The sequence below is a fragment of the Vespula vulgaris genome, chromosome 3 (assembly GCF_905475345.1).
Source record: "Vespula vulgaris chromosome 3, iyVesVulg1.1, whole genome shotgun sequence".
NCBI lineage: Eukaryota > Metazoa > Arthropoda > Insecta > Hymenoptera > Vespidae > Vespula > Vespula vulgaris.
The window spans coordinates 12,023,901-12,051,262 of NC_066588.1; the positions used below are offsets into that span (position 1 = coordinate 12,023,901).

The 27,362-nt window shown below is 38.1% G+C and overlaps 2 protein-coding genes across 52 annotated transcripts; one reads left to right on the forward strand and one right to left on the reverse strand.

Annotated features, from left to right (window-relative positions):
- Positions 1-22,456: 22,456 nt before the first annotated feature.
- Positions 22,457-23,679, reverse strand: LOC127062189 (putative protein TPRXL). Of its 2 annotated transcripts, none has more exons than XM_050989940.1 (2): positions 23,554-23,679; positions 22,457-23,453 (listed from the first exon to the last, which is right to left on the reverse strand). In XM_050989940.1, exons 1-2 carry the CDS (start codon positions 23,656-23,658, stop codon positions 22,695-22,697), a joined length of 864 nt encoding a protein of 287 aa, XP_050845897.1. In that variant the 5' UTR covers positions 23,659-23,679; the 3' UTR covers positions 22,457-22,694. The 2 variants fall into 2 exon arrangements, with proteins under 2 accessions (XP_050845897.1, XP_050845898.1); XM_050989941.1 differs by having other exon boundaries at positions 22,458-23,450.
- Positions 23,680-24,256: 577 nt separating this feature from the next.
- LOC127062096 (fibroin heavy chain-like) lies at positions 24,257-27,053 on the forward strand. Of its 50 annotated transcripts, none has more exons than XM_050989707.1 (6): positions 24,257-24,367; positions 24,459-24,564; positions 24,638-26,350; positions 26,381-26,404; positions 26,483-26,512; positions 26,585-27,052. In XM_050989707.1, exons 1-6 carry the CDS (start codon positions 24,311-24,313, stop codon positions 26,854-26,856), a joined length of 2,202 nt encoding a protein of 733 aa, XP_050845664.1. In that variant the 5' UTR covers positions 24,257-24,310; the 3' UTR covers positions 26,857-27,052. The 50 variants fall into 50 exon arrangements, with proteins under 50 accessions (XP_050845664.1, XP_050845672.1, XP_050845671.1 ...); XM_050989715.1 differs by having other exon boundaries at positions 26,483-26,506; positions 26,651-27,052; XM_050989714.1 differs by having other exon boundaries at positions 24,638-25,033; positions 25,064-25,153; positions 25,328-26,350; positions 26,381-27,052.
- The last annotated feature ends 309 nt before the right edge of the window (positions 27,054-27,362 follow it).

Genomic DNA, 27,362 nt, shown 5'->3' on the forward strand with positions numbered 1-27,362 from the left:
GAGAGAGAGAGAGAAGTGCACATATCCTACCGACGAGTCCACCAGCAACTCACCGTGTCACCAAAGCGTTATTGTAACGACGTACGTATTGTTCTCTTAACTTCGCAACTGGATTCCCTCCGGTTACCCACGTACGCATCTATCCAACCTCCGTTTTTATCTCTGTTTCTCTCTTTCTTTCTTTTTCTCCCTGTCTCTCTCTCTCTCTCTCTCTCTCTCTCTCTCTCTCTCTGTTTGTCTCTCTTTCTTTCTCTCTCTTTGCCTCTTTCTTTCTTTCTCTGTCTGTCTCTGTCTGTCTGTCTATTTCTTCTATCTCTCTCTGTTTCGTCTGTCTCTCTATCTATCTCTCTGTCTTCTCCTCTTTTTCTTTCTATTTATTTTTGTAGCGTCCTCGTCTGTGTTGCCATTCATAGAAGATAGAAACGAAGTTCGACGAAACGGTCTATAAGCCTATACGATAAATTTCGAGAAGCCACGTTTCTATAGACAGTTTAATAATTTTGAAAGCTTCAGTTATTTCCTGGACGATCGAAATTCGCTCACATTATTAGAAAAGAAAAAGATACGGTCAGGGCTGGGTTTGCTGGATTTGATTTATTTTTCGTTTTTCGATGAAACGTGGCGAAAGAAAGTATAGTCACGGTATACGCGATACGGCATATGTATGTCAACATATACACCGATGTGTTGCATGCGAATGAATGGAAGTAAAAAAAAAAGAAAACAAAATAAACGAGAATGATCGCGTAGGACGTAAAAGGTCCCTCGTAATTCCTCGTAAGTCGATGTACATAAGTCTTCGATAAGACGAGATATCAGAGATTGTGAGAACGGTTAGTCGTGGACCAACTGTGGGAAAAAGAGGATGGAGGTTTGCGGATCGACGCTCACGGTATAAAGACCGATCAACCGGAAAACGTCCAAACTCACAATTGGCCTCAGGGAATATTTCATTTGGTAGGAATTTTTTCGTCCATTTTCTTTTCCCAGTCGATTTACTCTTTTTCTCTGTCTCTCTTTCCCTCTTTCTCTCTGTCTCTCTTTCTTTCTCTCTTTTATTTTCTGTGTCACCATTCTATTCTATTCAGCAACAAATTCTGCTCGGAAAATATGGGCGAACGTCTAAACACAAATTGAAATAAACACGTAAGATAGAAAGAGACGAAGCGAAAGGGGGAAGAAAATCCTATCGCAAACGACCCTTGGATCGACGCGATCATCTGGAAAATTCGAAAACTCACTCTAGCCCAACTGGCGTGGTCACTCGACTGACTCGTTATCGAACGCATATAATCGTTTCCATGTGTACCTTTCACATCGATAGATAGTACGAATCAAAGAGGAATGATCTTGATTTGGAATCATTCGACATTGCGTTCTTTGCGAATAAGAAAGATCAGACAAATGATATTCGTCGAACGATATTTGTATCAGAAGAGATATTGAATGTGTTATCGTAGTTAGTTTCACTTTCAAGGACGATCGAAAAGGGTATACCATTTGAGAGTACTTTTCTTATATTTTGTTAAGGACCGAGAAAGCTAAAAAAAAAATTGTTATGATGTTCGATGCTTTCACGGTAGACGAGAAAGCTTTTTCTATTATCAAGTTTATCGACGTAGACAGCGTAGTTCAGAAAAAACAATATAGAGAGAGCGAGAGAGAGAGAGAGAGAGCGAGCAAGAGAGAAAAAAGAGAGAGAGAGAGAGAACAAATGCGTCCTGCCAAGTTGATCGTTCCGCTTTCCTTCTCAATATTCACGCGTCACGAATAAGATGATCCTTCGTATTTATTATCATCGAGAGCGTACCGAGCATAGCCCGGTCAACGAAGCGGAAAGCAATTCCGCGCGACACCGGCACGCCTCTTCTTGAAGCGTGAAATCCGAAAAAATCACACTCGCCAGGATGAGTAATTTTTGTTGGGCTCGGTACCCGAGGAAACTTTCCTTGTTTTATCGTTATATTAGGCGAGAAAAAGGGATAAGGGTGAAAAGGTCCAAGCAGGAATTGAGCTTATCTGGCGGCACCTTTGCGTAAAGGCTGCTTCTACTGGTCGATACTCCATATGGAAACTGTATAAACGTATGTCGTAGTGAGCCCCAAGGGTCTTTCTTTTTCTCTCCCCCTGTCCTTCAGTCTATCCTTCTTTTTCTCAAGCAAACGGCCAATCGACGTCCATCGACGTCGAGCTTGGCCGAAGGACCTTCTTAGTGAAATCGGTGACCCTCGTGATTTGACTACTTCCTCCGTCCGACCGAATTATCTCTGTTTGAATAACTCCACCGTAGTTCGCGACACTCGACGTTTGCAGAGCTTATTTAAATAAATGTCCGAACGTGACATATGCGACTTCTTTTTATCGAGGACAAGGCGTGTCAACGACGATGAGGAGCTTAACAGGCTACGAATGTCCAGACTTTTCCGAATCGAGTAACACGAGTTTGACTATCGTCTCTAGGCGACCCTTCTTCCCTATCCTGACGTATAGTTTGGAAAATTCGGGAAATCGATTGGACGAGGAGAGGATGTTGTACGTCTCTACTCTTGGCTTCTTGGGTGCCATCGAATGGAGATACCTATAGGGTCGTAAGAAGAATCGGAGACACCGGATAATCCGGTGGCTCTTGCCTAAGTCTATGCGTGTGTCCTTGGAAGAGAAACGAGAATAGGTACTACGCGATAGATGGAAAGAAGGAAAGAAAGAAAGAAAGGAAGGAAGGAAGGAAGAAAGAAAGAAAGAAAGAAAGAAAGAAAGAAAGAAAGAAAGAAAGAAAGGTGGATCCTTCTAAAAGAAGAATCGGAATCGGAGAGGTGTGTGGGAGGGGAAGGAGGTCACGTCGAGTTACTCTCACAGTCGTCATCTCAGATCAATCACGGAGTACGGGTAACGTAATCGGAAAGTCCTTTATATCCGACGAAACTAAGTTCCGAGGCAATTTGCGTCTCTCTTTGTAAGGAGTAAGGAGTAGGTTGGGTGCTAGTAGGAGGTGGAGGTCGAGACGAAGGAGAAGGGATGGAAGGAATCGGGAGAAAGAGGACCAAGGGTGTCTTCTGCAGAGGCTCCTGCGACTTTGCATCGCTTCGAGCCGGTTTCAGGCCATACCTCTTCTCCCCATTGCTTCTCTTTCGCGTATAAGGAATAGGGGACCACCCTTCCCTCCCATTTCCCTTCTTCGTTCTTATCGTACTCGTACTCTTTTCCTACGCGAGAATCCAGCCCTCCTTTCCTATCCACTTTCTTATATACGTCTCGTCTGCTCTCTTCGCCTTCCTTTTCTATGCCCTTCGTTTCCACTTTCTACGTACCTTGTTTCTTACCTGCCTTCTGATACTCGTCCCTCGTCCACAATTCCCTCCAATTCTTTTCTCGAAACAAGTTTGTAAAACCCAATTTTCCTGTAGGTTGACAAGTCATCTAGTCGCAAGCTCTAAACTCTCTCTCTTTCTTTCTTTCTCTTTCTCCTCTCTCTTCGAATGGTGTGTTCTATCTGTCTCTATATATGATATTTCTCCCTCTTTTATGGCGACTCTAACAATCTGATATCAAGATAGAGTTTAGCCTGACTCTTTCAATTCTTTCTTTTTTTTTTCTAAAACATGAATAAATTTTCAATTATGACCACTGTATAAAGATCTTTGCTAATTAAGCAAACATTGAAATCTTTATTGTCCGACGAACGTTTTGAATAACGCAAAGATATCTCGATAAGACGATTAAAATAAAAATACGAGAAAATTAATCCGATAATGTCACGAGACTTGCCATCCAGAATTCGATATATATCGCTGGTTGAGAAAGCGATAACGTCGAGGTTGTAATCAATCTTGAAGGAATTAGATCTTCCTTCACCACTAGCAACGAGAATAGTAACATCGGATCGATCTCATAAATTCTAGATACGAATGATTAATTAACGCTCATCGAGGAAGACTAGGGAGTTAACTTTTGTGCTTTGCTCGATTCATCCTTCGAATCTTGCCTTTTGAAGCGATCGAAATCATAGGAAAGGTCAAATCTCTCTCTCTCTCTCTCTCTCTCTCTCTTTCTCTCGTTCTCTATTTCATATGAATCTGGGTATAATACCATTTGGCCCGCATTTACGGCCGCTGCTGCTATCGGTCGCCGTCTCCAACGTCGACCGGCTGTGAATTATACGATTAATCTCTTACCGAAAATTGGGTTACCGGAGTGAGATTGCTCGGTTGAGGATATGGTCCGATAGTTATAAGCGAGCGAACGAAGAAAGGAAATTTCCTTCGCGAACCGACGTTCTCGAGTACCTACCACGAAATTCCAAGTTTCCCGAAGGCGTTCCAACCGATAATAATAATTCTTCCTGGTTATATGATTAATAACCGTGCGATATGAATCAATGACACTGAACGAGTATCATCTTTTCGTATTATCTTACGTTCAAAACAAATCAAATTACCTTTAGACTTCCGAAATGACAATAAAAGATTTTTAGAAACTACGCTTGCTCTTTTTAATATCATCGGTAGATTTTTTATTTAAGATTTAATAAGGAAGTAAGTAGGATTATAAAGAAGAAAGCAAATCGTTTTAATTTGAAAATGAAATTCCCTAAAGAAGTAATTCGGTTAAATCGCTTTGTAATTTGTGTACGCTAAGGACACATAACGTAGCTTACCTATTCGAAAGAACGATACTTTAGATTCCCCTTTGTAGATTACGTCGATCGAGTCGATCGTTAAAACACCGAGATCCTCCTTTAAACTTTTACGAGGGCTCCTCTTCTCGTATTTTCATTTGATATCTCTGAGCGAATCGAAAACGCAGGTGTACCGGACAATAAGGAATTCGTGTTCCGCTAAAGAGTCGAGAAGAGAGTAGAGTGTAGATGGTTCGAAAGAGAGACAAAGAGAAAGAGAGAAAGAGAAAGACAGAGAAAGAAGGGAAAAGGTGATCTCACCGATTACAGGGCGAATTTAGAGGAGATCCCCTTCATGCTCTCGTTCTGTGAACGAAGTCAAGTAACAATTCCGGGATTACGGCGCTCCCGAAATGAAATTTCATTCGCGAGGCCGCCGCCTTCTCCCGGCACATCGAAGAAGCCGCGTCGTCTCCCGAGGGAGTTGCCGGTATAGCAGACAGGGTAGTAGCCGGGAACGCGAGAGGGTTGCAGCCGAGTTCCCCGCTTTCCCACCATCTTCCTCATTCTCCTTCTCTTCCACGGCACCTCTCTTTCAACAACTTCCACCACTACTACCACCACCACCACCACCACCACCACCACCACTACTAGTACCATCAGAACCAGTACCAGTACCAACGTGGAATCAGTCGCCTCCGGTCTCTTCCAATTTTCTCTTCGTTTCGAGAAAAGCGGCGGGAGATGCGCCACGAGGGAGTTTACCGGAAGGATCTCGTCTTGGGACGATATTATTCCCTTCTTCCCACCTTCTTTTACCCTTTTTTTACCTCCTTTTTTTACCTCCTTCACCTTCACCCTCCTTCTGTTGAGCTTCTGAACTTGAACGCTCGACTCGAACGGCGAACTACCGTCGCGTGCACGAGATATTTCTCTCTCTCTCTCTCTCTCTCTCTCTCTCTCTATCTATCTCTATTTGCATCTCTGTTTTTTCCTCTCCTTTTCTCTCTTTCTCTTTCTGTCTCTTTCTTTTCCTGACATCACGTCGTTGCGTCTTAAATTCTTCCGCGATAGTTCGTTATGTCCCTCCTTATTTTTCTTTTCGATCGTCTCCTGCTAAGCGACTGACGCATAATCAGAGCACGCCACGAGACAAAAGACATTTGGAATTCGTGTTTTAGGGGGATGGAAGAGTTAGTTTTCTTCTGCTTCTATACGTATATACATATATACTCTTTCTTTCTTTTTTTCTTTTTCTTTCTCCCTCCCTCTCTCTCTATCTTCTTCTAAATAAAACATTCACTCCTTTTCCATTCTTTTCCTCTCCTTTTGCCGGAAACTGGAAACGAGGTGTCAGCCACAACAACCAACTGCCGCACCTTGTCACCCAACGACGACGACGACGACGACGACGACGACGACGACGACGACGATTTTCCTCTTTCCATCTCGACTTCCTACTAACTCGCTATTCATTTCCGCGAAAGGAAAGAAATGCCATTCGGAGAAAAGATTCGACTTGCTTCGCAAACGTATCTGAAAATTATTCGAATCCTTTTTTCGAAGGGTTCCTTCGAAATTTTTTTTCTTCTTTACTTATTAAAGAAGTACTCATAAATATTTTTGTATTTATTAAATGTGGAGTCAAGAGTGAATCCGTTGGAAAAATTTGTTCAGTTTTTATTCTATAATAATCTTTATTTGGAAAACATTATTTCGAAAATTATATAAAAGATTGGACTTGTTTCGCAAGCGTATCCCGAAAGTTATTCGAATCCTTTTTTCGAAGGGTTCCTTCGAAATTTTTTTTCTTCTTTACTTATTAAAGAAGTACTCATAAATATTTTTGTATTTATTAAATATGGAAAGTCAAGAATGAATCCGTTGGAAAAATTTGTTCAGTTTTTATTCTACAACAATCTTTATTTTGATAATATTATATTTAACTCTAGCAATAAAGAATTTATCTCAGTTATTTCAGTTTTTAATAACAAGATGAATCTAGATCTTACTAGTATTATTTTAACACATCTTTTAAGTAGTAGTATTTTTAGTACTAGCACTATTTGATATACCTAACTTTTAAGTGTATATATTAAGGATAATTCCATTTTGTAGTATTTAAATACGCTTTGTTATTTAAATACCTCATTACTCATTTGGTTATCTCATTTTCTAACGAAATTTTGATCCTTTATGTTATAATTTATTTCTCAAGATATATTCTGTCGTTTTGAAATCGCGAATCATAACGAAACAGTTTTCGTCTATCTCGAGCAACGGTACTCGAATGGTCGTATTAAGTTTGCAAGAAAGGAGGGAACGTGTAATCGAGAGCAAGCCACCCAAGCACCGCAGAATATAAACGAAGTGGAAGTTAATCGCCGCCATGGCGATTTGTTCAGGGATTATTTGGACAAATCGAGATAACTGTCCGAACACGTTTGGCCCATATAGGTGTAGGCGTAGTCTCTCGTTGATTAGCATGCCACAGTACGGAGATAAGCGGCCTAGCCACACGACGATATAGTTGACCAACCAATCCTGATCGGTCTATAGAGCATTTCACGTACGATAATCCGCGCTATTGTCGCCAACGTCGTCGGGACCGTCCATCGATATTTACACTGTTGTAAGCGTTATAAAAAATATTTTTTGAAAAAGAAAAAAAACCGCAACACCATACGGCTCGTTTGATAAAAATTCATTACAGTATATGGAGGACAAGGATTAGAAAACGAATAATAAGGGATTCTAAAATTCTTCTATCCAACATTAATGATTCTAATTTACTCGAAGTAATTTAGTTCTTCGTTGGAGTTTTCTTAATAGGAAGCACGAGATTCACAAAGTCTAAAAGTTACCAACTAACACGTCAAACAGCTTTCCCTATTTCTCTTCCCTTCTCTTTCTTTTGACACGATCAGCATTATACTATGCACGTAGTTAGTTGATTCGCTGGCGTCAGCGGGAATTGTACGAGTAGGTGCAGCTCAGAATGCTCCTGTTGTTGGTCGGCCGATGCTCCACGCCGGCGTGACGTAGATAGGAAGCGAACAATAATTGATCGTACCCCCTGAGCTCCCGCCATAAGCCCATGATCCTGTTATTGCAGATACGCAGGGCACGGGCTCCAGTTCGCCTACCTACGTATCTAAACGCATCCATTTTACTCTAGTCCCGTGCATGGGGATTTTGCAGAAAGCGTGGCCGTTGAGAGAAAGAGAAAGCAAGGAAGAAAAAAGAAAAAGCGAGAGAGAGAGAAAGAGAGAGAGAAGAAAAGAGAAAGAACGAAAGAAGAAAGGAAGATAACGAATTTGATTGATAGATATGCCGTGATAGTATAAACTAGTACCGATCCGGCGCGAAACTACGAAGAGAAATAATTAAAAATAGTAGATACAAATAAACTAGGCCGGAGGATTACATTTTGTTTTTCTCGACGATTATTCTTCATATCTATCGAGCCGGCAAATCGATTCTATATTTCTTCTTTGTCTCGCTTTTTTCTCGTTAAACAAGCATAGCTTTAGTTCGGCCAATGCTTTTCCAAATTTTTCTCATAAAAATCACTTTTAACATACACTCATTGCAACATATTTTCATTGCGAGGAATAAAGAGAACATTCAATATATATTCAATATATATATATATATATATAGGTATACTCGAAACGATTCGAATGAAATGGATTCGAAATTTTACACTATTCTATTGAAATAACATAACGATCGAGCTCCATTAATGGTTTATGATAGAGGAGAAATTGTTCAAAAATGTATTCGCTGCGAGAAGAAAAAAGTTAACGCGTTTGATCTAGTCTATTTTTCTTTTTTCTATATCGACCTCATTCATTCATTCATTCATTCATTCATTCATTCATTCATCTATTCATTTATTCGTTCTTTCTTTCGTTCATTCATTCATTCATATCGTTTTTATTTCCCAAAAAGTATCGATTGACTGCAACAAGAAAAATAAATTCGACAGCGATAATTTATCAATAACATTTCGAGCCAAATATAAATTCTACTTTAACTTGATACCGTGTAACAATCATGGAACTTAACAAGAGAAAAGGAAACACAGAGTGAGAGAGAAAGTGATAGGAAGAAGTAAAGAAGAGTATTAAAAAGAATATACAAATAGGATGGCACCACTTCTATTTTTAAACGTTGCACGTCCTTACCATATAGATTGTGGCCTACACATACCATCGTCCATACAAGTGTAGATTCATTTGATATATGTTGCTGCACGAATAGAAAAGAGAAAAATTGAAAGAGACAGTAAAAAAAAAAAAAAAAGGAATAGGAACGAATAAAGGCACAATACAGTGGCACAAAAGTATCGAATCACTGGCAATAGTTCGTTTTCGATGAATCGAAACGCTTTCTCTCTTTCTCCCTATCTCTCTTCCCCTCTCTCTCTCTCTCTCTCTTTCTCTCTCTCTCTTTCTCTATTGATAGGTATGTATAAACATCATTATTGTATTTCTGTACGAATAAGCTAGCAATAGTAATAAATAGAAGGCCACTAACCTTGTCTACAGTAATTACATGTTATTAACTAAACTCTTGATCAAAAAATCTCTTTCTATCTCTTTCTTTCTCTCTCTCTCTCTCTCTCTCTCTCTCTCTCTGTGTATATATACAGAAGTATGCCAAAGCACTAGATTTCGATCGCAAACGTATAAATAGTAAATCAGAGGATGGAATCAGGTGAGCCAAACGTAAACGTTTATCGCGGATATGTATTGATCCACGAGCAAATGTAATAGTTTAATTCATTCGCACCGACATTTATTCTGGCGGGACGTTATTTATTGATCGAATTACCGACCACCAATAATAGCAGGATTGGATTTAAAAGAACTTATCGTGAAAAATTAGGATTTTCTCTCTCTTTCTCTCTCTCTCTCTCTTTTTCTCTCTCTTTCTCTGTTTTTCTCTCTTTTTCTCTCTTTTTTTCATTCTTTTCCGTGTAACTGGATTCCACGAGTAAAACAGATTGTAACTTTTACCGTTCGGAGTCCGGTACATGCTAGAACAGAGTTATTTACCGTGTTAATTTTTTTTCTTTTTTTTTTTTTCTTTTTTCTGAACAAGGGGTCGGTCTCCTATCGTTCGACCGAACATTCTCGTTACACAAAACAACATTCTAATTGCCAAGATCGTATTGCAAGGGACACGATTACAATAGACGCTACCGGATTTTCGGGGGTTTCTAAATTGCCCTTCTAGTACCGAACAGAGACGTCGACTGGCAAATCTGTCATTTTGGAATAGAATTAGGAGGCGAGGAAGAAGGGAGGACGATAGACACCCTTCTCCGAATATAATCGTGCAAAACCCCCAGGAGGACGAGACACTCGTGCAAGCACATCTGTTCGTATTTTACAAGTGTCCTTTATATGACAATTATTTATCAAATCTTTTTTCACACAATTTTTCTTCTTTTTTTACTTTAATCGTTTGCCAATAATGGTTGTATCTGTTTCTCTCCAGATAATGATATAAATCTTTTAAATGATATTTGTAATGTTATGTTAACATATCAGTTTTTAATATTACGTTAATTCATCCAGTTAATCGTGAAAGTTTTCTTTTACTGTTAGCATTATATCATTTATATGTGACGCTATCATTTCAATTTCAAGGAAGTTGTTAAAGGTAGATCAACGAAAGATCGGTAAATACTCAAAGATCGATTTCAAGACGTGTTAGAGCGGACAGTGAGTTTCGAGGATTCGCAAATCGACTATTTACGGGGAAGCAAACAGGGCGATAAGCGAATGTCTACGGGGTGTAATGGGCCTCAGGGCTATAAGCGACGGGTTCCGCTCAAGATTTGCATGACAATGCTCCGTCATTACGCGCCCAGCCCAATCAAACGTCGAGCATACACCGTTTGCTCGGTGAGTGTTTATTAGCGATGCGTCGATGCAAATGCCTCAACGCTTCTCTCTCATACTCAGATTGTATATGTCACGTGGTTGCATTAATAATTCGCCCTTTCGTAGATCTAGAATCACTCTCCGCTTCTCTTCTTCACTAGAATTCACTTTCGATATCTTCAGAGAATGCAAATATTCTCGTTCAACGATATCTTATTCTTATTATAAACTTCGATGATTAATCTTTGATTGATTTAACGTAAATGATGATATCGAATAAAAAATATGTTTATACGTGAATTAAAAGCTATTATCGAATTAAAACCATCGAGTCCTGTTTATCTTTTCGTTCCATAACTCAAAATTCATTAGAAGAATTATTTTTTATTCATAACATAATTTTCAGTTCAAGAATAAGAATTATCTTTCATTCGTAATATAATTCTCAGCTTAAGAATTACAACTGTCGTGTTTTTAAAAATATTTACATTTATTTATAAGTATATACTGATAATAATAAAATCAAGAAGCTGTGACGTTGTCTTTAGAGAAATTTGAAAGGGTCAGCGTTCTTGTCGAAAGGAATATTAAGTAAGTGCAGCAGTTAAATTCTTTTCGGTCTGATTTCGATTCTTTCGGACTTCCAAGGAATTCGATTTCTTGATAAACGATGACTTCGGTCTTTCTCTGTTAGATAAATTTGATGCTTGCATCTTCTTGTCAAGAACTCGTAATATATTCTGCTGTTATTGCTTAACAACGAAACAGAATAATCTTTCATTGCTTTTAGGATCGATCGAAGATTAGAAACTTTCGGAAAGGTAATATGCTATCTGGTTTCTTTTGTCATTCAAGTCATTTAACTTTCATAACTTTGAAATATCGGAAAGTATGTTCTTTTTTTTTCTATTTTCTCGATTATTTATACATACATTTTTAGAAATAATATATATTTTGTTACACTTGAGTTAAACGCACAAATATTTTTCTTATATTTTTCTCCACTTAATCTTTTAATTAATGCATTCTAATATATCCTATTTAACGAGAGCATTTCTTTTTTATTTTTTTGACATTTCGATTATCACTTTATTATTAACCATTACATATTATTTGAAAGAATCCTTTTATATAGTTTCTCATAATTTTTTCTTTATTCTTTAGATACGAATAACAAACTCACTTCTATTTATTCTTTTCGTTATCTCTCTGTTTAAATAACCTCTCTTCTTTCAATATTTGAATTTTCCCAGTGTTTTCATAATTTAGCTACGCTAATCGACTTATACGGTATCTGTTAACAGACAATTCTTTGAAACGACTTTATACGACGTAAACTTCTTTGTGTTATCTCTATCACAGCAATAGATTACCAACAGAACAACCTGAATAATTAAATAGAAACAATAAAGAAGAAAGATGCGGTTATTCAAACGAAGTAAGAATATTTTCATCCTTTTCCGACGGAACATGAATACTTTTACACCAAATAAATGATTACTGCAAACGAATACACACACAAATATATTTTCATCCATAAAATTAATTGACTTAGAAAACTAGAATGTATTCGAGTTGAGATTGAATAGATAATAACATAAAAAAAATATTCGTGTTTAATCGAGTATCGTGTTTAATCGTATATGTAGATCTTCCATAAATAGTAATATATACACACACGCACACACACACACATTTTTTGTTCAGTCGATACCAGATAAAGTTGTATTTAGCAAAAAAGGATCGATATGGTAGCTGACGGTATAGGAAAACGTCAAAGGCAGACCATTAGGCGACATTTCGGATTTCCACCATAATTGCGCAATTATTGGCCAGAAGTTCGTCGCACGAAAATCCAAGGGAAAGTTCGAAAACCCGAAGGCGTTTTAGTCGACAGCGACGATCTCGACGGGGTATCTACGAATTGCTATTCCCTCCTTTCCTATCTCTCTCTCTCTCTCTTTTTCGATTCGCATACACTGGTCCTCTCGTCTATACTTGGCAAGCTGTTCTCGAGACTCGCAGTCACCATTGAGGAACAATAAATGATTATTGTCGAGACTATTACGAGAATGGGACATGGGGTGGTGGGTAGAGGTCCCCATTGGAACCGTTCGGTGGTCAGTTTCTCTTTCCCTCTCTCTCTCTCTCTCTCTCTCTCTCTCTCTTCTCTTCTCTCCTCTCTTTCTCTTATACTCTCCAACTGGATGCATGTGACCGCGTGTGTACAAGCCGTACCCGTATATGTGCCACCATTATTTCTCGTATCTCGCGAGTCCATGCACGACTTCGTGCCTACCATCTACCCTTTCTCTCTCTGTCTCTGTCTCTCTCTCTCTCTTTCTGTCTCTCTCTCTCTCTCTCTCTCTCTCTCTCTTCCTCTTCTGTATCCCTCTGTCTCTCTCTGTCTCTCTTTCTTTTCATCCACTTCAACCCTTTGAACTCTTCCTTCCTTATAACAGGAAATACTCGAACGAACAACCTGCATTCACTTCAGTTGACGAAGATAATTATTTTTATCTTGATTTTTCTAGGAAGAAAATAATCCGAACGTGCACGTAAGATTTTGATGTAATCGCAATATGAAATATTCGTTTGAGATCGTTTCGTTCATGTTTCGTTTACGTTCCGTGCAAAGTTAAAACAAGGTTCGATTTTCTAGATGAATAAGCATACATAGAGTCTTACATAATTTAGTCGACTAAGGTGATACGACGGTCTTGAAATTAATTCCTAGACGCAATACTCTAGAGAGAGAGAGAGAGAGAGAGAGAGAGAGAGAGAGAGAGAGAGAGAGAGAGAGAGAGAGAGAGTGAGTGAAAGGACGTTTATTCGTGGCATGTCTAATCGTGAAAGTTTGACGATTGATTAGATTACTGCTAGTCGATCGAATGAGATTGGTAATTAATAGACTTATCATTGTCAAATATATCAGGTAATGTGAGGTCTATGAGATGCATTTATGTTCTAAAGGTTTTTAAGTTTCTTTTCTTTTGTTTTTTTGTAAAATTATTTACACCAGCTTACATCAGAAAACTGAAATTATTTTTCTTATTATTCATCTAAACTTTTCTAAATACATATACATTTTATACGACATTGATGCTATGATTGCATGACCACTATGAATTATTCTTCAGGTACTTTTTTATTTATCCGTTGGAAAATCGTTGATGCAAAAGCCACGCGATTGAAAAATGAGCGACTACAGAGAGTGTCCTTCAACATTGTCAGGCAATCTTGACACGTGATGACGACATGAACGGTGCTTTCATTCCATCAATTATCGAAATGACTGAAACACAGATGCCGTTTTTTAGTTTTTCAATATTGAAACGAAACAGCAGTCAAAGCAATGTTCAAGTTTCAATGCGTCAAGTTTTCTAAAAAATAATTAGAAAATTTATAAAAATTAAATGCACGTCAATGCATAAATAATTTAGTTTCTTAACTAAATTAATTTGAATTTTAAGCATGGACTATAAGGGATATCTATATGGAAACGTTTAGATACGATTATATATTGCATTTGTTAAATTCTTTAAAATAAGATTCGTTCGAGTGCGAAAAACGAATTTTACGTTCGTTTAATATTTACAAAACGATTTGAAACTTTCGGCGAATTTTTTTCATCGCGAACATTATAAATAGAGCAAATATATATGTAATATCTTGTACGATCGAACATTATTCAAAATCATTATCATTACATCTAATTTCATTGGAAATGAAAGTATCCGATCTTTGATCTTAGATCACTTTTCATTATCTTCCTTCATCTTTCAAAGATTTTTTTATTTTTTATTATTTTGATGATTTTAAATCAATGCAAATCAAAGTCGGGAAAGAATTATTAGATTACAGAGAACGACGTGAAGATATTGTAAATGTTTCGATAGAATAGAAAAGGAAACGAAACAGCTGATCTTTAATTTGCATACTTATCCAATATTTGTATTATCGTCGGTGAAAAAAAAGTTTCTTATAGAACAAAAGTTCTATAACGAGATTAGAAAAATAAAAAATTTGTATTATTTTTGTAAGATTTATAAAATAAAAAGAGAGATAGTCGTGTTTCGAAGTAGAGTCATTAAACGATAATAATATTAATTTAATTAACTCTATAGAAGCGCATGGTTCTGTTAATATTAATTTAATTAATTCGTTTAAAGTATATATATGGAATAAGGAGTATCATTTTTATTACGCATAATCATATTGCGTTTGAACGTATTATTCATAAATCATTTTATCAAATTGCCAGGAGATACTAGATGGCTTTCGTATAATTGAAACACTAGTATCACTCATAATGTAGAAGGACCTTCGTTAAGCACGATGGAAAAAAAATTAATGCAAAATATGCGAATTGAACGAGAACGTCGAAGCTTGGATACGTAATTTTGATGACGCTAGCAGTAGTAGGTCGTAGGCTTCGGTCGACATTACATTGATGGCACGATATAATTGAAATACTATTACGAGAAGTAATATTGTTAAATTATGTGGACTACTAACCAAATGGAAAGTGTTGAACGCGTAAAGTCAATTTTATATGCTAATGCGATGCAAGTGACGTCATATCGTACGTTAACAATTTTCGTGTTACACCGAGAGTATCGTTCTGAAAGTCCGAATATCTCGTTCGTAAATTAACGAAATGAAAACAGCAGCAGGTGAAACGTGTACGTATATATCGCCGGTTTACAATTAAGTAAAGTGCATTTTAAATTATAGAAATGAAACGACGAACGATCGATTTAATCGAAAGACTAAAAATCAAATCACGGAATTAATTTATTATACTCGCTCATTATTTTAATTTTTTATTTTTTATTTCTTACTTTTCTTTTCTCTTTCGTCAACCAATTATGATCTCAAAATATGCTGAAAAGTATAATCGATTATATAAAAATGCTTGCGTTTTAATAAATGTACTTAAACAATTTCACTGTATTAATTCATTTCAAAAAAAAAAAAAAAGGAAAAAAGAAGAAAGAGAATCGGAAGAGAAGAGTATTCCTCTTGCACTTATCAACAGAAAGAAAGAAAAGAAAGAAAAACTTAATTTATGCCAAAGGAGACTTTACGAAGTTATATCCGCTTCACTCGTTTCTAAAGTATCCGTGAGTTCGTCCATTCGCCCAGTTTAACAAGACCAGTTTCACGTGCTAACTCGTGCGACGATGTTCAAATGTGCGAAACGTGAGTTTTGCCCGTCTTTACTATAAATCCTAACGTAGACACTAATTGCACTGCGTGTAATGAAAGATAAGTACAAATAACGTGACTACATTCTAAATAAAACTCATCGAGTATATACATATAATTACATACATACATACATATATACATATATATATATATATATATATATATATATATATATATATATATAAAACGAAAGCTAGCGAAGACAAAATTTTGTAAAGATAAGAATTACTCTTTATTTATTAATTCATAATTTCAGAGATCGATGAAACAAAACAGAAGAGAATTAAAATATTGCGAAATAAGCAAACTTTAAATATTCACAATATTGTTGTTATTATTATTATTATTATTATTATTATTATTATTATTATTTCGAATAAATTTTCTACTTTTCTGTAAATGAGACTAAACGATTCAGTCTTTTTTTCTTTCCTCCTCATTTTTTTTCTCGCAAGGTAGAGAGAAAAGAAAAAGAAATAGAAACAACGTAACTGCGTTCCAACAGTTCCTACAGGAAGGAACAATAATTACGTACTTCCACGCGTAGACTCTATTACGATTTATCGCTTATCCCGGAGTTCCTTCCAAGAGTTAATCGCAGTTTGGGTCCTTCGATAGTATACTAGCTAAAGCTACTACCAGCATTGCTCTCACCCTTCGTGTGTTCTTCCCCGGAAAGGATGTGATGCCGGTAGATAGATATACGAACCTTTAGGTGATTACTTTTCGTAGTTACTACGTCGTTTCTCTCGTATCAAGTCGATGCATTTTCTCGGCTACGACGCGTGCAATTACTTACCCCACCGTTAGCGCCATTAGATAGCACCTTTTGTAAGGAGGGCTTTGAAAAAGAAGTTAAAAGAAGATTTTCGTTGATGTCGAGAAAGGGATGAGAGATCGAAAGATTACTTCCAAAAATGGAAGAGAGAGAAAGAGAGAGATGAAACATGCGAATAGAGCGAAGATAAGACTACAGTACAGAGGGAGTCTTTCCCGAAGCTCGATTATGATATAAAGTCGTTGGTGTGAGCCAAGTGAGGAGGCTGGAGAGGGATGAACACCCCTCTTGATTGAGTCGCCACCTCCATCGTGCCGTGAACACATGTGCTGGTGGCAACGCTCTGATTGGAAGCCAGATGGGCTCTTCAGCCTCTTACCTTCGCACAAATCGGTACCTTCTTTTTCTTCTTTTTCTTTTTCTTTTTCTTTTTTTTCTCTTCTCTTCTATCTCCTCTTCTCTTTCTTTCTAGCTCGGATACTTCCTCTATTTCGAAATACTCGAAAATCCTCGATGAAACATCGAAGGTATGGGTTCTCGAGTTTTCTTCACTGCTGAATTTTTCGAAATATGTCCCACGACAGACTCGATTGAAACAATAGATACGTTGATCGACGATATTTTCAAGGAGTACGATATTTCATTCGATTCGAGTTTTGAATTCTGATCGTCGGTGAAGATAACAGAGAGACAGGAAATCGGGAGATTTTCTAAAGGGAATTTCGTCCTCATCAATTCTATTCCTCTTTCTAAAACTTGCGGCAGTTTAGACGCGTTCAAAGTACTCTGTATAGCTCGAACGGCTTAACTTTATGGAAAGTTATGTGTGTGTGTGTATATAATATATATATATATATATATATACATATATGCGTATATATGTATGTATACATATATATATATATATATATATATATATATATATACATATATATTTGTCTGTGTATACGAAGAAAATGGGTAGGTACCTAGTGAAAATCTTCGCGCTTTACATTTAATATGATTTCTCGAACTTTTAGGAGAAAACTTCTCCCGTATCCGTTCTTCGTAGGAATACCGAGGACAGTTAGAATACATTAACGTATTGGTGTATGAAAAACTTTCCTTGGTTTATCCGGACTTGGAGAGATGCCGTTATATTGAGGCAGCAGGAATAATATTATAGAAAAAAATATTTAACAGTTGTTCGTGTGGCGTTACGCCTATGATTTTTCTTTTCTCTGCGTCTGGGTTGCGATTTGTCCATTCGATTTGATTCTTTAGTTTCCTATTTTTTTTTATTTTTCATACGATGATATACACGCGTGTATTATTGTCTTTCATCCCCCTTCTGTTTCACTTCATCTAAGGAAGAAAAAAAAGGGCAGAAAGAAAGAAAGAAAGAAAGAAAGAAAGAAAGAAAGAAAGAGACATAGCCATTGTTTGAAAATAATAAGCCATCTCGACGATAAGAAATCTGCCGAGCTCTAGGTGTCTCTCACCTGTATCCGCTTAAGCTCTTGGCACTATAGCGCGATCTTTACTCTCGGTTTGTCGCGTCTGAAAGAGAAAACGGCACTCCTTGTTCGTCGCTCCCTCATTTTTCCTCGCGGTAACGAGAGTTCGAGAAGAAAGGAAAGATGAAGAGTGAGAGAGAGAGAGAGAAAGACAGAAAGATACACACACACACACACAGAGAGAGAGAGAGAGAGAGAGAATGAAAAAGATAAAACGAGTACTCCTCGGATCTATTAAGAATGGTTTTGACGGTTGACTGAAAGACGGGCGAGAATAAGAGAGCCACTAACGAAGCCTCGCTTCCGGCAATTAGCCGTTTCGTCTGATGACTACTACTCGAGTTTATTTAACTCCAACACCCGAAGGTGCTATCCGAATCCGGTTGAAGGCCCGTAGTGCAGTAGCGCTTTCTTTAATCCCGTATTTACGAGGACTTGGAATTAGAATGCCAAGCTAGTCCAGTTTAGCCCTTTTAGATTTTGTGTTCGTTGTTAAAAGTAGTTTCGAACGGTGCACCACTACTAGCAGTGCACTATTCAGTCCGAGAATTCTTCGATCTTATCGTAGAATCGGTGAAAGGAGGGTGGGAGGAAGGGCGGGCCAAGGAGTCGAAGGGAGTGTCGTCCAATTTAAAGAGAACTTTTTCTCGAAACGTCCGAGCTCAACAGAGAGAAGAAAATAGAAAGTAAGCGGGCTTGTTAGGATGTCCAGATCGAGCAGGATGAGCTTCGAAGGTGTTCGGATAGCTCGGAGATATACAGTCGGAGTAAGAGAGGAGAGTCATGGTTTGGGGAACTGTACCCGTCGGCAGTCCCCAGGGGAGGTAGCGGCAGCCTTGTTGCAAGCTAGAGCTAGCCTGTGGTCGCTGGCTTGTTAGATCCAGTTTGGGGTTGGTGGCCATCCGAGGAGGGGGTTAGCCTTTGGAGGAGGGCGGTACTCTTCAGTAGACCGCAATCGGGTATGCAATTTACGTGGTGTCCGACCTTCGCGGCCCTCTTCCAGCCCTCCTTTCTACCTTTGCGTGTCAAACCACCCTCGTACGACCGTCCATCCCAACACATGTATTCGCACTTACACTAGAATTAGCCATATCAAGGGCTTAGCTTAGCTTCGTCAGGAGAAAGGGACACCGATGTTGCCAGATTTTCTATGACACGCAACAGAGGAATCGTCATGCGGAATCGGAGAGTCAAAAGGTGGTATTGGTGAAACGGAAAAGGAAAACCGTGGCCTGTCGGGAGCAGAAGCCTCGACGACGTCTAAGCAAGCATTGGGTTTCTTCCTTCTCGATAGTAAGCCAAGAGAAGCTTGAGATTTCATATGGTCGAGAGCTTATCAGCGTCGGTAATGACGCGCAGGAAATTGAAGGCGGAAGCAGATGGAACGCCCTGGGGAAGTGGTATAAGAGCCACGATGAATAACGTACCCGTTCGGAGACCCCGTCGAGACTTTAAAACCGTTTCCATTTCTATCGCTCACTAGTTTCGAAACGATCGATATATTCGATTCTTCCTTTCGGTTTATTTAATACGAAATAAAATTTAGTAGGTATTTCGACATGTCCATAGCGAATGTATTCATACGTTCTATATCCAATTATCTAAAAATAAAAGAATATATATGTGTGTGTGTGTGTGTGTGTGTGTTAATAAATAATAAGAAAATTTGGAATATTCAATAATTAATTATTTTTTACTGTTAATTACATCGCATCATAGATTGTATTGATTTAAAAAATCTATCTAATATATATTTTGTATTCTAATCGAATATAACTGGTTTTGGAGATAAAAAATTAGCAATTTGTGTTTATTAAGGTTTCTATTTTTAATTTCGTGCTTTTGAAGTTTACAAAATTCTTTTAAATTCTACGTCCCATATATATATAAGTACACATTTATTCTTGGAAAAGTTAAAGCTCTCTTTTTATCGCTTAAATCGAAATAGTTCAACTCTCAGGTGTCGGATCTCAGGTCGTGCGACACGTTCCAATGTAAATGTCAGGATAGGGCGGTAAGACCTTAGCGTAATGCTCATGTAAATCGGTCGAGGTTGCACCGAATGCCGAGACCAGTAGCATAATTCGCTCAATTTACAAGCATTATCGCGAACGTTGCATTTAATCGCGGAGAATTAGATTACACCGACGGACAAACGTTTCTACGTCAAATAGATAGTGCCATATAGGTGGGTACTCCGAATGTACTCATATAGTATTTAGAAGTACTTACGATGGTTTTATCGATTCGTGAATCGAGAATCACAGAGCGAAAAAGAAAGAGAGATCATCTCGACTAAACTGATAGAAAAAATTGTAAAGCGCACTTCGATGTTAATTTTATAATAATAAATTAAAAGCAAGAATACTGACAAAAAATAGACTTATCGTGAAACTTTTCTATGATATTCATATTTTTATTTCAGTATGATAAGTTGAGATAAAATCGTTTGAAGGAATATAGAAACTTGTTTCCCGCTTACCTCGTTTAAGATACAATATATCGAAATATTGAAACAATACTTAATAATCTTGTTGCAAATTAAATTTCAAATCGAGTGATTTCCCGAAGAATAAAAAGTTAATTTGATCAATGAAGTCATGTTTATTGTATGAATAAAAATTATTCTTTTTATATCAGCGAAGGAAACCTGCGTTATAAAAAAATAAATTTCCGATATAAAAAGATAAATAATATTTTATAATAATGATATTATATGAAATTAAATAATAATTCAGAAAAATATTTTTCTATAATTTACAAACAATAATAATAATTTTGGACCCTAGTCGAAATATAATTAAAATGAAGGTAATAGAATCGAATAAACGAAAACAAATAAACATTAAAATATCTATTTATTATATGAGCATCTTTTATGACATATTGTTGCTTATATAATCGATGTTAGTAAAATATAAACGATATTAGTAAAATAGTGAGCAAAAATTATTTTTATCGGGATAGCAAAGTCCAATTAGAAGCAAAATTTGTAAAATATATGAATGACAAATGTATTCATACATTTATACTCTTCATGTGTATCAACATAAATTTATTGAAATTTCATAAGAGAGTAAATAAAAAATAATTTGTTAAATTAGAATCGAGATACAATAGTCGAACAAATTTAAAGATTAAAAAAAAAGATAACGAAGAACTTCCCGAAATGCGTGAAAAGCAAATTCAGCGGCATAAACATTGTCATTAACAACATCATTGTATTTGATTACGAAATGATTTAAGATTTCAAAGGAAAAGAAGCCGTATCTGTGAAACTTTTTAAAGGGGTGTTCAACGTCGAAATATAAGGTTTTCTTAACGTCACGCGATCGGCAATAATTGCTTCGATAGTTTGATAATTAGAAACAACCTATCACGTATCTTCTTTTTTGATATTTGATACATGTATCGATTATCTCAGAAGATGAAAACAAATTTCTCGCTATGAATTTGAAAAAGAATATCAAAAATATTTGATATAAATTATTTAATATCGCACATCGTTCAGATAGTCATCGAAGATCCATTGATAAATGGAACCATTGATAACGGAGAAAGTTTTTCATATTGATATAGACTGAGGATATTAACAGAATTGAAAAATGGCAACAATTCGAAAGAATAGCAGGTTCCAGTGAATTGTTGAATGTTTTGATGAAACGAGAGTATTGGTACTTGTTTAAATTTATTTTGTAAATCTAGACGAAATAAACAATTCGTACTGATATCGATATCTTATCGTCCGTTCATACGACAAACGAAAAATCCTAATAAAAGATCGTGTTATGTCAAAAAAGGTAACCTACGTGCTAGTTTTACGCGCACGTTCCGAACACGTCGTCATCGTTGTCATTGTCGTCGTTGTCGACGTGCACCTACTTTCCTACGGATAAAATTTATGTATGGAAATATCCGCGTGAGCATTACGCATGTGGAATATCAAGACCAGCAGCTGGAGGCCCTCCTGTGACGACACTTCGTAGGAAAATGTATTTTAGCGTGCACAGTCGAGGCGCTAAGGTGGAAATATCGCGTTCGAGCGACCCTTTTTCCCACTCCGCGATCTCTTCTTCCTTTAGCTACCCTTCCCAATACATGGAAACACAGCTCCTCCAGGCACGACTTTTTTCGACGAGCATAGGCATCGAGAAACTAGAAAAGGGAGATAGAGAGAGAGAGATAGAGAGAGAGAGAGAGAGAGAGAGAGAGAGAGAGAGAGAGATCTTTTTTACATTCTCTTTCTCTATCTATCTCCTAGATGGTATGGAAATCTCATGTTTTATACACGCACGAGATGACAGTTTTATGAGTGGAAGACAGATTGTAGAGGATATTCAAGAGGATTTGATCGGAGAGATATGCAAGTAAATTATAACGAAAAAATATCGTTGAAAAGATGACGATGGTTTTAATAGATATTATTGAATTCTAAATTGAAAACAAGTGTTTATTATATATTATATATTTTTTATTCACACGAAAGCATTATAAAGTATTTAATAGCAATCCTAGAAATATTACAGTTTTAGAAATATATATAAATGCCTAGTTAGATTCCAATTGTTCATCATAATACTGGCTATATTAATTGTTTCTTTTTTTTTTTTGTAAATTATGGAAGATAGCTATTATAATAAGCGGTAAATAGTGTTAGACTATGTGGAAGATTTAGATGAAAATTATGATGAAGATTATGTGGTAGATACAACTTCAATTGTAGTAGATTCAATAGTAGATGCAGTGGTAGATGGAGAACTAGATGCAGTAGAAGATTCAGAAGTAGATTCAGAAGTAGATTCAGAAGTAGATTCAGCGATAGATTCAGTAGATTGTGCAGAGGTAGATGGAGTACTGGATGCAGTAGAAGATGCAGCGGTAGATGCAGAGGTAGGTTCAGTGGTAGATTCAGCGGAAGAGTCAGTGTTGGATTCATCGGAAGATTCAGTGGTAGAGCTAGTAGAAGTACTACTCAAAACTGTTGTTGATTTGGTACTGTCAGATGATGTTGTACTAGTTCCAACACTTTGTGATACTACATTTGTACTTGATTGAACAGTAGGTTGAACAGTAGAAGTCGATGATTTGTGATGGAATCTGTGATGAGGTCTGTGATGAAGTCTGTGATGAGGTCTGTGATGAGGTTCATCACGAGACGAATGTGGAAATAGTGAAAATAGTGGAAAAATTCGGAACGGTCTGAATGGTTTACGTTCAGCCGGCTTAGATTCAACTGATTTAGATCCACCTGATTCAGATCCATCTGGTTTAGTTTCGGATGGTCCAGGTCTGCCTGATCCAGATCTACCTGGTTGCGAAATTGCTTCGTCTGGTAGAATTCCAAAATTGAATTCGAATTTCGCTTCTGGTTGAATGCTTTCGATGCGAAATGGTGAAAGCTGCCGTCTTTGTCGACCAAGTCCAACGTTAAATGAGGCATTTTTAGAAATCTGCTTAATGTAATAAAAGTAATTTTAAATAGGAGTAACTTTTGTTTTTATTCTATATGGTTCATATTATCTGATATATAATTATCTGATGATGTAAACTTACCTCAAAAGGAAATAGGGACAAGCTTTTTCCAAAGTTGAAAACAAAATCCAATTGTGCCGAGGCACAAGTCACAATGCCAAATAGGCATATTACGGAAATCTGCATGATTGCTAGTTTTCTATTCTAATTCTGCTATACTACATCGATCGTAGTATATATACCCTTCTCATGAATGAAAAGTAATTAATTTTGAAGAAGATAAATTTTAATACGTCAATCGATCATTGGACAATAATCAACTATTAAAAATACTTGTTTCGCAATTATTACGAAGCCAAGTCTGCAGAAAGCTATCATTCATGTCAATAATAATGATATCATGTTATGAAAAATGTTCTTTGATGCAATCGTTACAACATATGTTAAATAACTAATTTATTGTTTTCAATTAAACGAGTTAATTTTGAAGAATTAAAAAAATAGATACAAAATAAAGTCATTATATTAAAAAATACAAACATTAAAAATATACAATAATTGTATTAAAATTATCACATATATGAAAAAGTAATAAGAATGACATACTATTATTTGATGTTATATTCAAGTATGCGGAAAAGATCATTATTTCTGGAGTACAAATAATGTCATTATTTATCCTTCATGCGAGTATCATTGTTATTGGCATAATATATGGTACAACGTCATTAACGTTTGTCGATTGAATAATAAATTGATTTCTATTCACAAACTGCGTATAAATATCTCGCATGAATTTTCAAAATTCGGAAGTGAAATAAGAAACATCCAAGCAACCATGAAGGTAATAGCGTTCTCTCTACTGTACATTGTGGCTTCTACCACAGCCTTTTCGGTAAGATTTTATAATAATGAAAAAATAATTATCGAATGTTTTATTGATTGTCTATAAGAAGGCTCTCTTAAAATTATAATTAATATTACAGATAAATTCTTCTTTTAAAACGAGTGCAGCATTAAAAGGAGGTTCTATCATAAGCAAGATTCCAAGTCCAGGAATAATTGGAGCTATTGGAGTATCACAATCAGGAGGTAATACAGAAATAAAATAAAGAGAAGGTTTTTAAAAATAAATGCGGCTGCAAAAACAAATTTTACTGCTTAGGCGCAGCGGCAGGGCTAAGTTCTAATGCAGGATCAAGTGCAGGAGCAGGCGCAGCAGCAGGTGCAGGTGTAGGTGCAGGTGCAGGTGCAGGATCTAATGCAGGATCAGGTCTAGGAGCAGGTTCTAATGCAGGAGCAGGTTCTAATGCAGGATCAGGTGCAGGAGCAGGTCCTAATGCAGGATCAGGTGCAGCAGCAGGTTCTAATGCAGGATCAAATGTAGGATCAAGCATAGCAGCAGGCATAGCAGCAGGCGCAGCCGCAGCCGCAGGAGCAGGTTCTAATGCAGGAGCAGGTCCTAATGCAGGATCAAATGCAGGAGCAGGTCCTAATGCAGGATCAAATTTAGGATCAAGCATAGCAGCAGGCATAGCAGCAGGCGCAGCCGCAGGAGCAGGTTCTAATGCAGGATCAAATGCAGGAGCAGGTTCTAATGCAGGATCAAATGCAGGAGCAGGTCCTAATGCAGGATCAAATGCAGGAGCAGGTCCTAATGCAGGATCAGCCGCAGGAGCAGGTTCTAATGCAGGATCAGATGCAGGAGCAGATCCTAATGCAGGATCAAGTGTAGGATCAGGTATAGCAGCAGGTGAATCAGCAGGCGCAGCCGCAGGTGCAGGAGCAGGTCCTAATGCAGGATCAGCTGTAGGAGCAGGTGAATCAGCAGGCGCAGCCGCAGGTGCAGGAGCAGGTCCTAATGCAGGATCAGCTGTAGGAGCAGGTGAATCAGCAGGCGCAGCCGCAGGTGCAGGAGCAGGTCCTAATGCAGGATCAGCTGTAGGAGCAGGTGAATCAGCAGCCGCAGGTGCAGGTTCTAATGCAGGATCAGGTGTAGGAGAAGAAGGCGCAGAAGAACCTAGCTCTGAACAACCGACCGAAGCACCTAGCAGTTCTGAACAATCCAGTGAAGCACCTAGCAGCTCTGAACAACCATGTGAAGAACCTAGCAGCTCTGAACAACCAAGCGAAGCACCTAGCAGTTCTGAACAACCAAGTGAAGCACCTAGCAGCTCTGAACAACCATGTGAAGAACCTAGCAGCTCTGAACAACCAAGCGAAGCACCTAGCAGTTCTGAACAACCAAGTGAAGCACCTAGCAGCTCTGAACAACCGAGCTCTGCCTCACCAAGTGGATCGGGTGTCGGTGCAGGAGTAGGTGCAGGAGTAGGTGCAGGAGTAGGTGCAGGAGCAGGCTCAGGAGCAGGCGCAGGAGCAGGCGCAGGCGCAGGAGTAGGTGCAGGAGTAGGTTCAGGAGCAGGTGCAGGAGCAGGTGCAGGCGCAGGAGTAGGTGCAGGAGCAGGTCCAGGAGCAGGCGCAGGAGCAGGCGCAGGCGCAGGAGTAGGTGCAGGAGTAGGTTCAGAAGAACCTAGCTCTGAACAACCGACCGAAGCACCTAGCAGTTCTGAACAACCGACCGAAGCACCTAGCAGTTCTGAACAACCAAGTGAAGCACCTAGCAGCTCTGAACAACCATGTGAAGAACCTAGCAGCTCTGAACAACCAAGCGAAGCACCTAGCAGTTCTGAACAACCAAGTGAAGCACCTAGCAGCTCTGAACAACCATGTGAAGATCCTAGCAGCTCTGAACAACCAAGTGAAGCACCTAGCAGCTCTGAACAACCGAGCTCTGCCTCACCAAGTGGGTCGGGTGTCGGTGCAGGAGTAGGTGCAGGAGTAGGTGCAGGAGTAGGTGCAGGAGCAGGCTCAGGAGCAGGTGCAGGAGCAGGCGCAGGCGCAGGAGTAGGTGCAGGAGTAGGTGCAGGAGTAGGTGCAGGAGCAGGCTCAGGAGCAGGCGCAGGAGCAGGCGCAGGCGCAGGAGTAGGTGCAGGAGTAGGTTTAGGAGCAGGTGCAGGAGCAGGCGCAGGAGCAGGCGCAGGCGCAGGAGTAGGTGCAGGAGTAGGTGTAGGAGTAGGTGCAGGAGTAGGTGCAGGAGCAGGCGCAGGAGCAGGCGCAGGATTACATGTAGGAGTAGGTGCAGGAGCAGGTGCAGGAGCAGGCGCAGGCGCAGGCGCAGGCGCAGGCGCAGGATTACATGTAGGAGTAGGTGCAGGATTAGGTGCAGGAGTAGGTGCAGGATTAGGTGTAGGAGTCGGCGCAGGAGTAGGTGGAAAAGTAGGTGCAGGAGTAGGCGCAGGATTAGGTGGAAAAGTGGCTGCAGGAATATCAAATCTAGCTGCAAGAATAAATGGAGGAGCAGGAGGTCGTATAAGAGTATTTTAACCAGTTATTCTACCTACCATAGCATCTGTTTATGGTCTATCACCAAACTACGTTTGCCACTGATTTATCGAATTACGAGAAATTATTTAATTCTATTCAATGTTGTTTTAAAAAACCAACAATTTAAATATGAAAAATGTAATTATAATTATAATTATTTGAAATATAGTTAGTGAGCAAAAAAGAAATCGTAAATTTCTTCCACAGCATCAAATAAAATAAGTTTATTGCAACAAAAAAATTCCATAGGAAAAAATCAAAGTAGCCGAAATTTCATAATACATATATTTAAAAATATTGGTATATACAAAAGTTTCGTTTGCGAAGATTCCGTTTGCAAAAGAAAAAAAATTTGCTAGGTGGTTGAATCCAACACTGGAGGAAGATCTTCCAGAAAAGTTCGACTATCGCGTAAGAATCCGAGAATCTGGAAGTGCGAGCATGTGTAGGGAGATCTTGAGCGATTTCATCCTGAAATCATCCCCTTGTATAATATTTCCCTCACA

Excerpts from the sequence above, each read along its gene's own strand:
- LOC127062189 (XM_050989940.1), bottom strand. The coding sequence starts at position 23,658 with ATGCAGATTTCCGTAATATGCCTATTTGGCATTGTGACTTGTGCCTCG. Across the intron at positions 23,454-23,553 it reads TGTCCCTATTTCCTTTTGAG|CAGATTTCTAAAAATGCCTC; the intron begins GTAAGTTTACAT and ends TATTACATTAAG.
- LOC127062096 (XM_050989685.1), top strand. The coding sequence starts at position 24,311 with ATGAAGGTAATAGCGTTCTCTCTACTGTACATTGTGGCTTCTACCACA. Across the intron at positions 24,368-24,458 it reads CTTCTACCACAGCCTTTTCG|ATAAATTCTTCTTTTAAAAC; the intron begins GTAAGATTTTAT and ends TTAATATTACAG. Across the intron at positions 24,565-24,637 it reads TGGAGTATCACAATCAGGAG|GCGCAGCGGCAGGGCTAAGT; the intron begins GTAATACAGAAA and ends TTTACTGCTTAG.